This window comes from Mesocricetus auratus, unplaced genomic scaffold (genome assembly GCF_017639785.1).
Source record: "Mesocricetus auratus isolate SY011 unplaced genomic scaffold, BCM_Maur_2.0 Super-Scaffold_100025, whole genome shotgun sequence".
Lineage (NCBI taxonomy): Eukaryota > Metazoa > Chordata > Mammalia > Rodentia > Cricetidae > Mesocricetus > Mesocricetus auratus.
Genome location: NW_024429206.1, coordinates 13,802,551 through 13,814,630, shown reverse-complemented (window position 1 = coordinate 13,814,630; position 12,080 = coordinate 13,802,551). Strand labels below are relative to the sequence as shown.

Below are 12,080 nucleotides of genomic sequence, written 5' to 3'. Positions count from 1 at the left end.
AGACACAGGCTGGCCAAGGAGACTTGATTAAAAACAGCTTTGTTGGGGGTGGATGGCTTGGTGTCCTTGGCCTGGAGTAGAGATCGATAAGCAATTGTTTTTCTGTTGGCAGGAAAAAAATCTCCATTGAGTGTCTCAGGCACTGCCAAGTCTGGTTTTCTTTTCAGGAACACTTGTAACCCCAACAGAAGTAGCTCTGAGAGGAAGGACAGGCCGCCTGCCCTGAGGGTGTCTGGGCCAAGGTGGTGGAATCCACACAAGAGCAGGTGGACTCACTAGGACAGTAGTCACTCCAGAACATTCTGGAACCTTAAGGACACAGCCCCACTGTTTGTAGGGATTGTATTGAAAGAATAGGTATTGTATTGAAAGAATAGTGTTTTTTTTTCATTTTTCAAGATGGGGTTTCTCTGTGTAGCTCTGGCTGTGAACTCGCTCCATAGACCAGGCTGACTCACAGGCTGCCTCTGCCTCCCAAGTGCTGGGATTAAAGGTGTGCGCCAGCACCACCCTGTGAAAGAATAGCTCTTTAGAACTTCCATCATGTTTTCTGAGTACTTGGCTCATCTGCTCCCCATGACTATCTGGAAGGTGTCCATCTTAAAAATGGGGAAACTGAGGCAGAGAGAGGCTAAGGCAAGCTAGGAAAAGGATAGGCCCAAGCCATGAACTCCAGGCCCTGCCTTCCTCTTTTTGGAAGGCGAGGATCACAGAGGACTGTGTAAGACAGCAGGAGAATGTGGGGCTTGGGTAGAGTCGTCCTCCGGCAGGGACGTCCAGGCGGGGGCACAGCTGAGGGTGTCTTCCTTGGGGCACTACTGTGTACAAACCTGCTGTGATCATGGCTGCTTACTTTCTTTCTGGAAATTCATTTTGGGGGCTGGAGAGCTGGCTCAGCAGTCAAGAGCTCACTGTACTCTTGCGTGGGACTTGAGTTCAATTCCCAGCTCCCAAGTCTGGCGGCTCACAACTGCCTGTTATTCCTGGTACAGGGGAATGCCATGTCCTTTCTGATCTCCAGGACACTTGCACTCCCATGACACAGACACACGTATACGTCATAAAAATGTTGTGTAACACACACACCACACACTGAAAATGAGCCGTAGCCACCGTTTTTACCTGTACCTCCATGGCGTTTAAGCATGTCTGCTGTGTTGGGCTCCTCCCTGTTTGGCATGCAGACTCTCATGGGGTCCAGGCTAGCTTCAAACTCACCGAGCAGCTGAAGCTGACCTTGAACTTCTGCTCTTAGCTGCCCATCTCCCTGGTGATAGATCACCAGCAGGCACCACCCCATGCAGTTTGTGCTGTGCTGGGGGAGGAGCCCAGGGCTTTGTGTGCAGTTCCAACCCTGTGCCTGCTTTTTGCTATATGGATTTGGCCATCATGGGTGCTTCTTACTGGTTATCAGTGTTGGTTCATTTTACTTAGCTTGTCTTCAAGGTGACTTCTTGAAGTCACTTGTAAGTCAGACTTCCCTTCTTGTTTGTAACTCTTACGTGATCCTACCGCTTTCTCTGTGTCCACTCATCCTTTGATGGACACAGGGTCATTTCCACCTTTTAGCACTTGTGACTAGTGATGCTATGGCCATTGTTACACATGGGTCTGACTGGACCCCTCCTTTGAGTTTTTTGAGTGCATACCCATGAGGAATTACTGGCCATGTAGGAATTCCATGGCCAGTTGTCTGAGGAGGGCCAGATTTCTGTGTCTCAGCTGGGTCCTCTAGCCCTGACTGCGTGCTTAATGTCTGAATATGTCCTTCCCTTCCTGTAAACTAGGCTGAGTTTCTTGTCACATGGTTGAATTTGTTGTGGTTCGTGTGTGTGTGTGTGTGTGTGTGTGTGTGTGTGTGTGTGTGTGTGTGTGTGTTATATGCACACATGTGCGCCCATGAGGGTGTGCGCTCAGGCCACAAGAGGATACTGGGTGTCCTGGTCTGTTGCTCTACCTTATTTCTTTGGGACAAGATCATTCACTGGCCCTAGAGCTAGCCTGCCAGTCAGCAAGTCTCCTGTCTGCTCTCATAGTGCTGGGAAGTGTCCTTAGGTGATACCCAGCTTTTAATGTACCTGGTGAGATTGGGGTTCAGGCCCTCGGGCTGTGCAGCAGTCATGCTCTAACCCCAGAACCTTCTCCCCAGATCCTTGTGCTTCCTTTCTTCACTAAATAAATTCCAAACAATATGCTTTCATCATGTTTTTTCTCCCCCCCTCAATTCTTCCCAGGACCTCCTTATCCACCCATCTTTATGTTCTTTTTCTCTCTCTTAAAATGAATAAACAAGCCGGGCGTTGGTGGCGCACGCCTTTAGTCCCAGCACTTGGGAGGCAGAGGCAGGCGGATCTCTGTGAGTTCGAGGCCAGCCTGGTCTACAGAGCAAGTTCCAGGACAGCCTCCAAAGCTACACAGGGAAACCCTGTCTCGAAAAACCAAAACAAAAAAAAGAAAAAAGAAAAAAAGATCAAGTTCCAAGACAGCTATGGCCCCACAAAGAAACCTTAGCTCAAAAACAAACAAGACAAAAACCAGTAAATGAACAAATAAAAATAAAAAACCCACCACTCTTTTTTCTTGTTTTGAAGTCATGAATGGTGTTCATCTGTGGGCACATGTCAGGCCTGGGAATGCCCAGGCTTTTCCGGTTGGAGGATTCCCAGCCACCTTGCCTGACATAGTAGATGCTTTGCAAGTAATTCTGAATGGACAATTTCAAGGGGGCGGAGCAAGATTTCTGTGTCTCAGCTGGGTCCTCTAGCCCTGACTGCGTGCCACTTTTACCCTGCCCTCTCAAGGCTCGCCTCTACCAGTGTGGCCCAGGAGCCATTTTATCCACTCAAGTCTGCCAGCACCCGCTGTTTCCCTGCACCTGGAGAGCCTCCTTGACTAGCACACAGCTGCAATCACACCCGTGCGTGCACTTACTTAACTCCAGCCGTGCCGTGACAACATTTGTCCACCAGAATTTGTCAAACTCGTGAGCCAAAGGCTAATATTCTGTCCCAGCAATGTTGAGAATTGACGGCCTGAAGGCGTGTGTCAGTCTGTCCTCTCTCTCTCTCTCTCTCTCTCTCTCTCTCTCTCTCTCTCTCTCTCTCTCTCTCTCTCTCTCTCTCTCTCTCTCTCTCTCCCCTCTCTCTTGCTTGCTCTTGCTCTCTCTCTCTTGCTCTCTCTCTCTCTCCCCTCTCTCTTGCTTGCTCTTGCTCTCTCTCTCAAATTGATATAAAAGTCCATGTGACATAAAATTGTGTTTTCTTTTTTGAAGGGGAGGCACAGTGCTGTAGAACCCAAGCTTCTCAAACCCTAGTTAGGAGCTTTACTGTCAAGCTGGTAGCTGCACCCCTAGCTCTGTAATTAACCCCTTTTTTCTTTCCTTTTAAACCTGAGACAGTTCTCACTTTGTACCTCTGGCTGGCCTGGGACTCTTTATGTAGACCAGAGTGACCTGTAACTCACAGAGATCCTCCTGCTCTGTCTCTGGAGTGCTGGAAATAAAGGTGTTCACCACCACGCCTGGCAGATTAACCCCGTTAAAATCAGAAGTTCTTTGCATCTGGCACATGATGGAGGTTGTGAAGCCACCACCTCTGTCCAGTTCCAAGACGCCATCACCAAGATGAAACCCTGTGCCTGTCAAGCAGTCCCTGCATTGCCCCCGGAGTGCTCCGTAGTCTGTCTCCGTGGACTTGCCTAGTGTGGAAATTTCATCTCCATGGAATTATGCAACACATATGGGCCTCTTGGGACTGGCCTTCACTTGGCATGGCTTTCTCAGATTTCATCTATCTGTGTTGTGGCCATTGTCAGTGGCCCAGGCCCTTCTGTGGCTTTGTGGTTTTCTGTATGTACGTAGGAGCCACATTTTGCTTATCCATGTTCTGACTTCCTTCTCTCAGCTACAATGACCAGTGCTGTTTGGGTGTACTCTGACTTTTCGAGGAACCACCCACAGGCAGCCCTCTTGGTTTCCTAGGTGGTGCTGGGGATTTGGACTCCGTTCTCATGTTTGTAGGGCCTCTTACACTGAGCCATCTCCTCAGCCTGTGTGTTCAGAAACAAAGTTTGTTCAGAAACAAAGTCTCAGTCTTTAGCCTGGGCCCCTGCACTTACAGAATAGAGGTCTGATAGCACACATCCATGATGCTGCTTGTGACATCTTAGTAGTCCGTGGGAGAAGTCTGCCTCAGTCATGGCACAGTGCAGCAGGGAACATACATGCCTATCTAGCATTTAATTCCAGATAATTGCTAATTCTTAAAGGTGTGTGTGTGTGTGTGTGTGTGTGTGTGTGTGTGTGTGTGTGTGCTGGGGAATAAAATTCGGATCCTCTGCAAGAGCAGTGCGTGCTCCTAATGACTGAGCCGTCTCTCCAGTAGCACCAGATAATTTTACTACTTTAGAGCTATTGCAGTCAGCGATCTGAATTTGACCCTCAGTGCTCCCAGCAGCGCTTACTTGCTCACAAGCCCACAGGTGGGGGGAGATGGAGATAGGTTGGTTTTGAGGGCTTGCTCGTCAGCCAGCCTGGCCTAATTAGAGACCCCAGCTTCTGTTGAGAAACCCAGCTTCTAAAAACAAAGTTGGAGGGCTGGAGAGATAGCTCATTGGTTAAAAGGACCTGGGTTCAATTCCCAGCACTCATATAGTAATTCCAGTTCCTGTGACTCTAGTGCCTTCTTTTGGTGTCCTGGGCACCCATCAGACATGTGATGCATGCATATATACACACAAAGCAGCCATATGCATAAAATAGTTTAAAGTGGGGCATTGGTGGCGCACAGCTTTAATCCCAGCACTCAGGAGGCAGAAGCAGGTGGATCAGGAATACATTTTTCTTGCATAAACTGGGAGATCACATCACCTCCTGTTCTGCAATGTTTTCTTTTTTTTTAAATATAGCTCTTGTTGTGAAGTCCAGGCAGATCTTGAACTCCTGTTTCCACCTTCTGAGGGCTGGGATTATAGACATGCACCACCACAACTGGCTGTACATTTCTTTTTTGTTTGTTATGAGACAGAGTCTTGCTCTGTAGCTCAGGCTGTCTGGAGCATGCTACGTAGCCTAGGCTGGTCTTTAATTCCTGGCGTTACTCCTGTCTCAGCTTCCCAATTGTTTTACCACCATGTTGGGCTGCAAGTTTTAGGGATGCAAAACGTGTGCACAAATCAGACACTAGCCTGGCCCAGAGGAGTGGCTGCTTTCCTATCTCTGCCTTGCTGACCCCTTTTTTCTTTCTTCAGGCAGCTGTGCTGCCCATGGGAGTGCTCCGGCTCGGCGGATGAAGTTGGTACACACACCATGTCATCATGTGTCTCTAGCCAGCCCACCAGCGACCGTGTGGCCCCCCAGGATGAGCTGGGAAGTGGGGGTGGCAGCCGGGAAAGCCAGAAGCCCTGCGAGGCCCTGCGGGGACTCTCATCCTTAAGCATCCACTTGGGCATGGAATCCTTCATTGTGGTCACCGAATGCGAACCAGGCCAGGGTGTGGACCTCAGCCTGGCCCAGGACCAGCCTCTGGAGGCTGATGGCCAGGAACTGCCCCTTGATGCCTCACAGTCTGAGGCACGTCCTCTACTCTCTGGTCGCAAGATGTCCCTGCAGGAGCGATCCCAGGGTGGGCCAGCATCTGGCAGCAGCTTGGACATGAATGGACGTTGCATCTGCCCGTCCCTGTCCTACTCGCCATCCAGCTCCCCACAGTCCTCCCCCCGGATGCCACGGCGGCCCACAGTGGAGTCACACCATGTCTCCATCACAGGTTTGCAGGTTCGTGAGTGGAGTGAGCTGTCACGGGGGTAGGTGGGGATGGGAGGGTGAGTTGAAGGACAGTGAGGGAGGCTGCATATTGTATGAAGTCTTTTGTTTTGATTTTTGAGGCAGAGTTTCTCTGTGGCTTTGGAGGCTGTCCTGAAACTCACTCTTGTAGACCAGGCTGGCCTTGAACTCACAGAGATCCGCCTGCCTCTGCCTCCCGAGTGCTGGAACTAAAGGTGTGCGCTGCCAACACCCGGCATGAAGTCTTAAACAAAACAAACACTCCCTTCACATTTCAACTGCACAAACATTAATTCTTCCCTATGGCTGCTCCTGGGTACACTTGCCACAGTCCAGACTGAGGGTGTTTCCTACAGGCAGGGCAGCTACTTCTCTTTGACTGCTCCTTTGCCAGTAGCTGCTGAGCCCTGATTGTTTTGTTTCTTTGAGACAGGATCTCACTGTGTAGCCCAGGCTGGCTTTGAACTTTCCATGACCCTCTCTCCTCATGCTCCTGAATGCTGAGGTTACAGGTATGTGCTGCCACTCCTGGCATCCTGAACTGCGTTTTTGTCATGTTTTAGATCAGTTTGCAAATTCTAGGATTTTATGTAAGCAGGTTCATTGCCTGTGCACTCTTTTTCAGCTAGTTTCCTCTCCAGCATAATGATTGTAAGATTCATCTGTGCCATCTGATATACTGTTGGCCCTGATAGCTACAGAGCCAGCCAACCTTGAAAATATTCAGAGAAAAGAAAATTTGCAACTGTATGAGCCTGTGGAGGCTATTTTTTCTTGTCATTAAATGATAATTTAAATAGCTCCTGCCTCTGAGCACTAGAGTAGAATGACTTACATAACACCGACGTTGTATTAAATATATAAGTAACTTGGGAACGATTTAAAGTGTGTGTGAGAGTGGTAGAGACGGCTCAATGGAAGAGGGATGGCTGCACTAACACAGGACGGAGTTCTCTTCCCAGCACCCACATGGAGTCTCACAGCCACCTTTAGCTCCAGAGGACCTGATGCTCGTTTCTGACTTGTGGGGACATCTTATGCAGACACACACACACACCACACCACACCACACAACTAGGAGATTTAAGACATGGGGGAAGAGGCTTGAGTGTGATGGGCCAAACCTGTAATCCCAGAACTCAGAAGGCAGAGACAGGAGGACCGTTGCAAGTTCAAAGCCAGCTTAATCTAGATAATGGGCACAACTTGGTAGTGCCAAGACGTGAGTGTGAGAGGCTGTATGAAGGGTACATTCTGTACCGAAACAGTGCCGTGCCGTTTTCTGTAAAGGGTTTGAGCTATTGGATGCCTTTATCTTCAGGGTTCTGCAACCAATCCCTACAGACACCGAGGGACATGTATGTTAGTAGTTGTTTCATTTTACTTATTTAAAAAAAGTTTTTGAGGCCTGATCTCATTTTATCCTGGCTGTCCTCCAACTTACCCGCCTCTACCTCCTGAGAACTGGGATTAAAGTTTCATGCCACCATGCCATGCTGTTGTTGATGCTTTTTTTTTGTTTTGTTTTGTTTTATTTTTCGAGACAGAGTTTCTCTGTGGCTTTGGAAGCTGTCCTGGAACTAGCTCTTGTAGACCAGGCTGCTCTCAAACTCACAGAGATCCTCCTGCCTCTGCCTCTGGAGTGCTGGGATTAAAGGAGTGCGCCATCAATGCCCGGCTGTTGGTTCTTTTTTATACTGAATTTTTTCATTTCTCTGGGTAATCCTAGAAGCAGAATGGTGGGTCCTATGGAAGGTATATGTTAAGAAACAACTGGTGGGCTGTGGCTCAGTTGGTAGAGGCTCGCTTAGTCTGTGCAGAGCCCAGAGTTCAAAGCACCTCATGGTGATGTACTATTGTAATCCCAGCGTTTGAAGCCAGGAGGACCAGCAGTTCAAGGTCATCCCAACTAGATCAGTCGGGTTTCTCTGTTTTGTTTTATTTTGTTTTCAAGACAGGGTTTCTTTATGTAGCCTATCCTGGAACTTGCTCTGTAGACCAGGCTGGTCTCAAACTCACAGAGATCCACCTGCCTCTACCTCTGAGGTGCTGGGATTAAAGGCGTATGCCACCACTGCCTGGCATGTTTTTTTTTCTTTTCTTTTTAAATTTACTTTTATTTAATGTGCATTGGTGTTTTGCATATATGTAAGTCTGTGTGAAGGTGTTGGATCCCCTGGAACTAGAGTTACAGACTATGAGTTGCCATGTAGGTGGTGGGAATTAAACCTGGATCCTCTGGAAGAGCAACTAGTACTCTTAACCACCGAGCTATCTCTTCAGCCCAGTATCTGGTTTTTCTAACAGGGTGTCCTTTATTTATTCTTTGACAGTCCATACATGTCAACACTGTAATTTAATCTTATCCACCCAGCATCTGTCCCTTCTGTCCACTTTTAACATGTCCCCGTCCCCTTCATGACTCTCCTTTTTTTGGTAACCCATTAAGTCCAGTTAGTGCTGCCTTTTGGAATGCTGTTGGATTGATCTTGTGGGAGTAACCATAGCTGCAGATGGTTCATGAACACAATGGCATTTCACAGCAGTCCTCCCTATCCTCTGGGTGTTACATTGTTTTCTCTCCCCTTTGAGATGCTCTCTGAGCCTTGGTGGAGAGGGGCAACGTGGATGTCCCATTTAGGGCTGAGCTCTCACTCTCAACAGGCACTTATTCTCAGCACTTGGACTAGTTATGAGTCTCTGCGTCAACTGCTGACCACCGCCGAGAGGCGAGTCTCTGGCCAAGGCTGAGAAGGGCACTAATGTACAAACACAAATATTAGGAGATAGTCCAACAGCACGTCGTTTAACAAAACAGCCGTAGTAGGGTTCCCTCATAGGGCTTATGACCCTCCTCCCTCTGCAGCTGTGGCCAGCTTTACAATACCAAGCTTGAATTCCCTCCCGTGGAGTCCCTCAAATCCCATCAGAGAGTGTCTTGTTCCCCTCATAACTTCTGTGCCACCGTGGGCGCATCTTGCCTAGCAGGCCAGGGTTTTAGCAGACAGGATTTGCTGTTGGGTGACACCATCGATGGATGACTTTCCTTCTCCGGTGGCCTGCATGGCTTCTTCAGGTACTGTGAAAGCTAGGCAGTAGGGCCGAAGTTCTAGCTTGGTTTCGCTGTTTTTGACCGAGGCGTGTTGTGTCTTCAGCAGTAGTTTTACCATGTTGTTCTAGGGGGCTCTGGGGCCTCTCTGATCTGTACCTTGTAGGGAGATAGCACTGAGATTTCCATTCAGTAACCCAGGACTTCTGGGGTAGGTGTTGTCCACCACAAAAGGCAACCTGTGTTCAAACTCTTTTATATTAGTTAATTAATTAATAGGCAGGGTTTATGTATCTATGTAGCCCAGGCTGTCCTAGTACTCTCTGTGTAGACCATGCGGACAGAAATCACAGATCGCCTGCCTCTGCCTCCCCAGTGCTAGGATTAAAGGCATGCACCACCACACTCTGGCTCTAAATATCAGGTTTGAGGCCAGCCTGGAGTAGATAAGACGCTGCCTGTTTGTCCACTCTCTGTCCTGGCTGCCATGTGGGAAGTGTGTGAGCCCTGCTTTCTCCCCATTAGCTGCCTGGTGTGGCTTTCACTGTTTTTCCTCAGTGACTTCTCATGATTATTGACCACTTATCCGCCTTTAAAAAAACTTGTGGCCGGGACCTAGAGTTTGTTGGTTAGGTTGACTGGCCAGTGAGCACCAGGGATCCTGTGTCCCCTCCTCGGCACTGCTGGGACTACAGGTGTGTGCCACCATACCTACAGGTTCTCAGGATCAAATTCAGGTCCTCATGCTTGTCTAGCAAGCACGTCACCACCCAAGCCATCTCCCCGTTCCAGTATGAACTCTTGGTTTTTGGTGGCATGGTGGGGAAGTTTCTCAATTTTGTAGTCATTATTGTTTTGGTTTTTGAAACAGGGTCTCGTATCCTTCAGACTTGGTAAGTTGCCAATGCTGGCCTTGAAGTCTGGATTTTCCTGCCTCAGCCTCCCAACTGCTGGAACTCTCTGTGAACCCACGTCCTGGTTCCGTGTATACATTTGTTTGTGGCATATGTGTCTTCAGCTCCTGTGAGAGTCATCTCATCTGTGCCCTCCCTTGCTTTCCAGGACTGTGTGCAGCTGAATCAGTATACGCTGAAGGATGAAATTGGAAAGGTAAGTGTCCTAGGAGCTGGGTCACCTTTGTAACTGACCAGGGATGTCCCTAACACTCTAGAGAGAACCAGCAGAGCTGGGTGGGAATAGGAGAGGACTTTTGGAGGCCAGGCTGATGGGGTGAAAGGATTTGCCGTTCATAGTTGTGTGTGCATGACTGTGTGTGCGTGCGTGCGTGCGTGTGTGTGTGTGTGTGTGTGTGTGTGTGATATCAGGTTGATATCAGATGTCTTCCCTCAGTACCTTTCCACCTTATTCTTTGAGACATGTTCTCGCACTGAACTGTAAGCGCATAGATTCTGAACGACTAGCCGCCAAGCCCTAGTCATTCTGTTGCTGCCCACCCCCACCCAGCGCTACCACAAACCTTTGTGTCCATGCTGGGGATCTGAACTCCTGTTGTGTGCTCAGCATTTTACACAGTGACCCATCTCGCCAGCCTTATTTTTATTTTTATTTGTTTATTTATTTATTTTTTGGTTTTTACGAGACAGGGTTTCTCTGTATTGTTTTGGAGGCTGTCGGACCAGCCCGGCCTCGAACTCACAGAGATCCGCCTGCCTCTGCCTCCCAAGTGCTGGGATTAAAGGCGTGTACCACCACCGCCCAGTTCCAGCCTTATTTTTAAAAATACCTTTTTGAGACATGGTCTCACTATGTAGTCCTGGCTAGTCTAGGACTCACCGTGTTGCCGGGGTCCGGCCTGTATCCGTCTTATACTGCAAGGGCCATTTATTCCGGACTGATTTCTTTGGGGCTGTAATGGGAACCAGTTGAACAGCCCCAGGTCTGACCCTGAGTGAGGGAGTGTGGATGAAGGAAAGCTTAGCTATCCAATGACATTAGGAACAAGACAGAGACATCTGGTCATCTCAGGAGGGCTCTCAGTCAATCCTAGATACCAGGATTTATTCCAGCATCACCTTAAATAACCTCCCAAAAGCGGGGGTACTGACAGAAGACATCTATTATCGTGTATAGAGCGGATATCAAATATGTCCTTTAATCCTAGAGACACTCCTAAACTGCACATACTCACTAGCCTTCAGGGTGGCCATAAGCTTACCCAGGCCTAGGTCTTTTGTTATACAAACTAGGAGCCATTCCCCACTGGGGCCAGCCTGCATTTGAAAGATGGTAGGAGTTCTGAGTTCCTAGAATTCTTGGCTGGGCTGAGCATATTTCTGAGAAATAACATTTGGTCCCCCAACACTGTGTAAACCAAGATGGCCTCAGACTCACAGAGAACCACCTGCCTCTGCCTCCCAAGAACTGGGACTAAAAGTGTGCCAACCACACCTAACCTTATTTTTTTTTAAATATGTTAAAATTAGATGTGTTTCTGCAAAAGTTCTGAAAACTTCCAAAGAAATCTTAAATTGCTATGGTGATAGTCCCCATCTCATTAATGGTGCCCACCCTCAATCAAGAGACTTGGGCTTCTGTGGGTTTTTTGTTTTGTTTTGTTTTTAAACATGCATTGATGTTTTGCCATGGGTATTGAGTCCCCTGGAACCGGAGTTACAGACAGGAGTAGCCACCATGTTGGTGCTGGGAATTGAACCTAGGACCTCTGGAAGAGCAGCCAGTGCTCTTAACCCCTGAGCCATCTCTCCAGCCCTTTTGCTGGTCTTTGTTAGTATCATTGCAGGAGCTAAAAACTTAAATGCTAACAGAAGATAAGTTAGTAATATCACTGGCCAAGGGTGTGCTAACTGTAAGACCATAGGGAGTAGTGAAGGCTGAAGCTAACTGTTAAGCTATGGAGTGAGACTCCTTGAGCGAAGCAGGCTAGGTATGAGGGTGGGGTGGGTGATAAACTGTTTTTGCATGGCCAGACTTTTCCAGGTTTTTCAAACCTGGGTTTTTATGTTTTTCTCATTTACATGTTAACAGCTGATTTAGACTGTGAAAAATGGTAAGTCTAACAGAATGGAATCTCGGGGTCCATTTCCCCAGTGAGCTGCAGTCTGTAGCCTGCCAGAGCTCACTATGTCACAGGCATCTCTCTTTATCCAGGGCTCCTACGGTGTGGTCAAGCTGGCCTACAACGAAAATGACAACACCTACTACGTGAGTGTCCACACCCCGTCCAAAGGAAAGCTTCAAGCCCGGTTTGCGTGCTTGTTCTCCCTTTCT

The 12,080-nt window shown here is 48.4% G+C and overlaps 1 protein-coding gene across 4 annotated transcripts in view; it reads left to right on the top strand.

Moving 5' to 3' along the window:
- Camkk2 (calcium/calmodulin dependent protein kinase kinase 2) overlaps positions 1–12,080 on the top strand; it is a 49,656-nt gene that overhangs the window by 9,846 nt on the left and 27,730 nt on the right. For all 4 annotated transcript variants that reach the window (XM_040731331.1, XM_040731329.1, XM_040731328.1 and 1 more), the window contains exons 2-4: positions 5,248–5,773; positions 9,894–9,941; positions 11,961–12,014. In XM_040731331.1, the coding sequence (XP_040587265.1) occupies positions 5,306–5,773; positions 9,894–9,941; positions 11,961–12,014 (570 nt within the window). In that variant the 5' untranslated portion in view covers positions 5,248–5,305. The remainder of the gene's footprint in view (positions 1–5,247; positions 5,774–9,893; positions 9,942–11,960; positions 12,015–12,080) is intronic.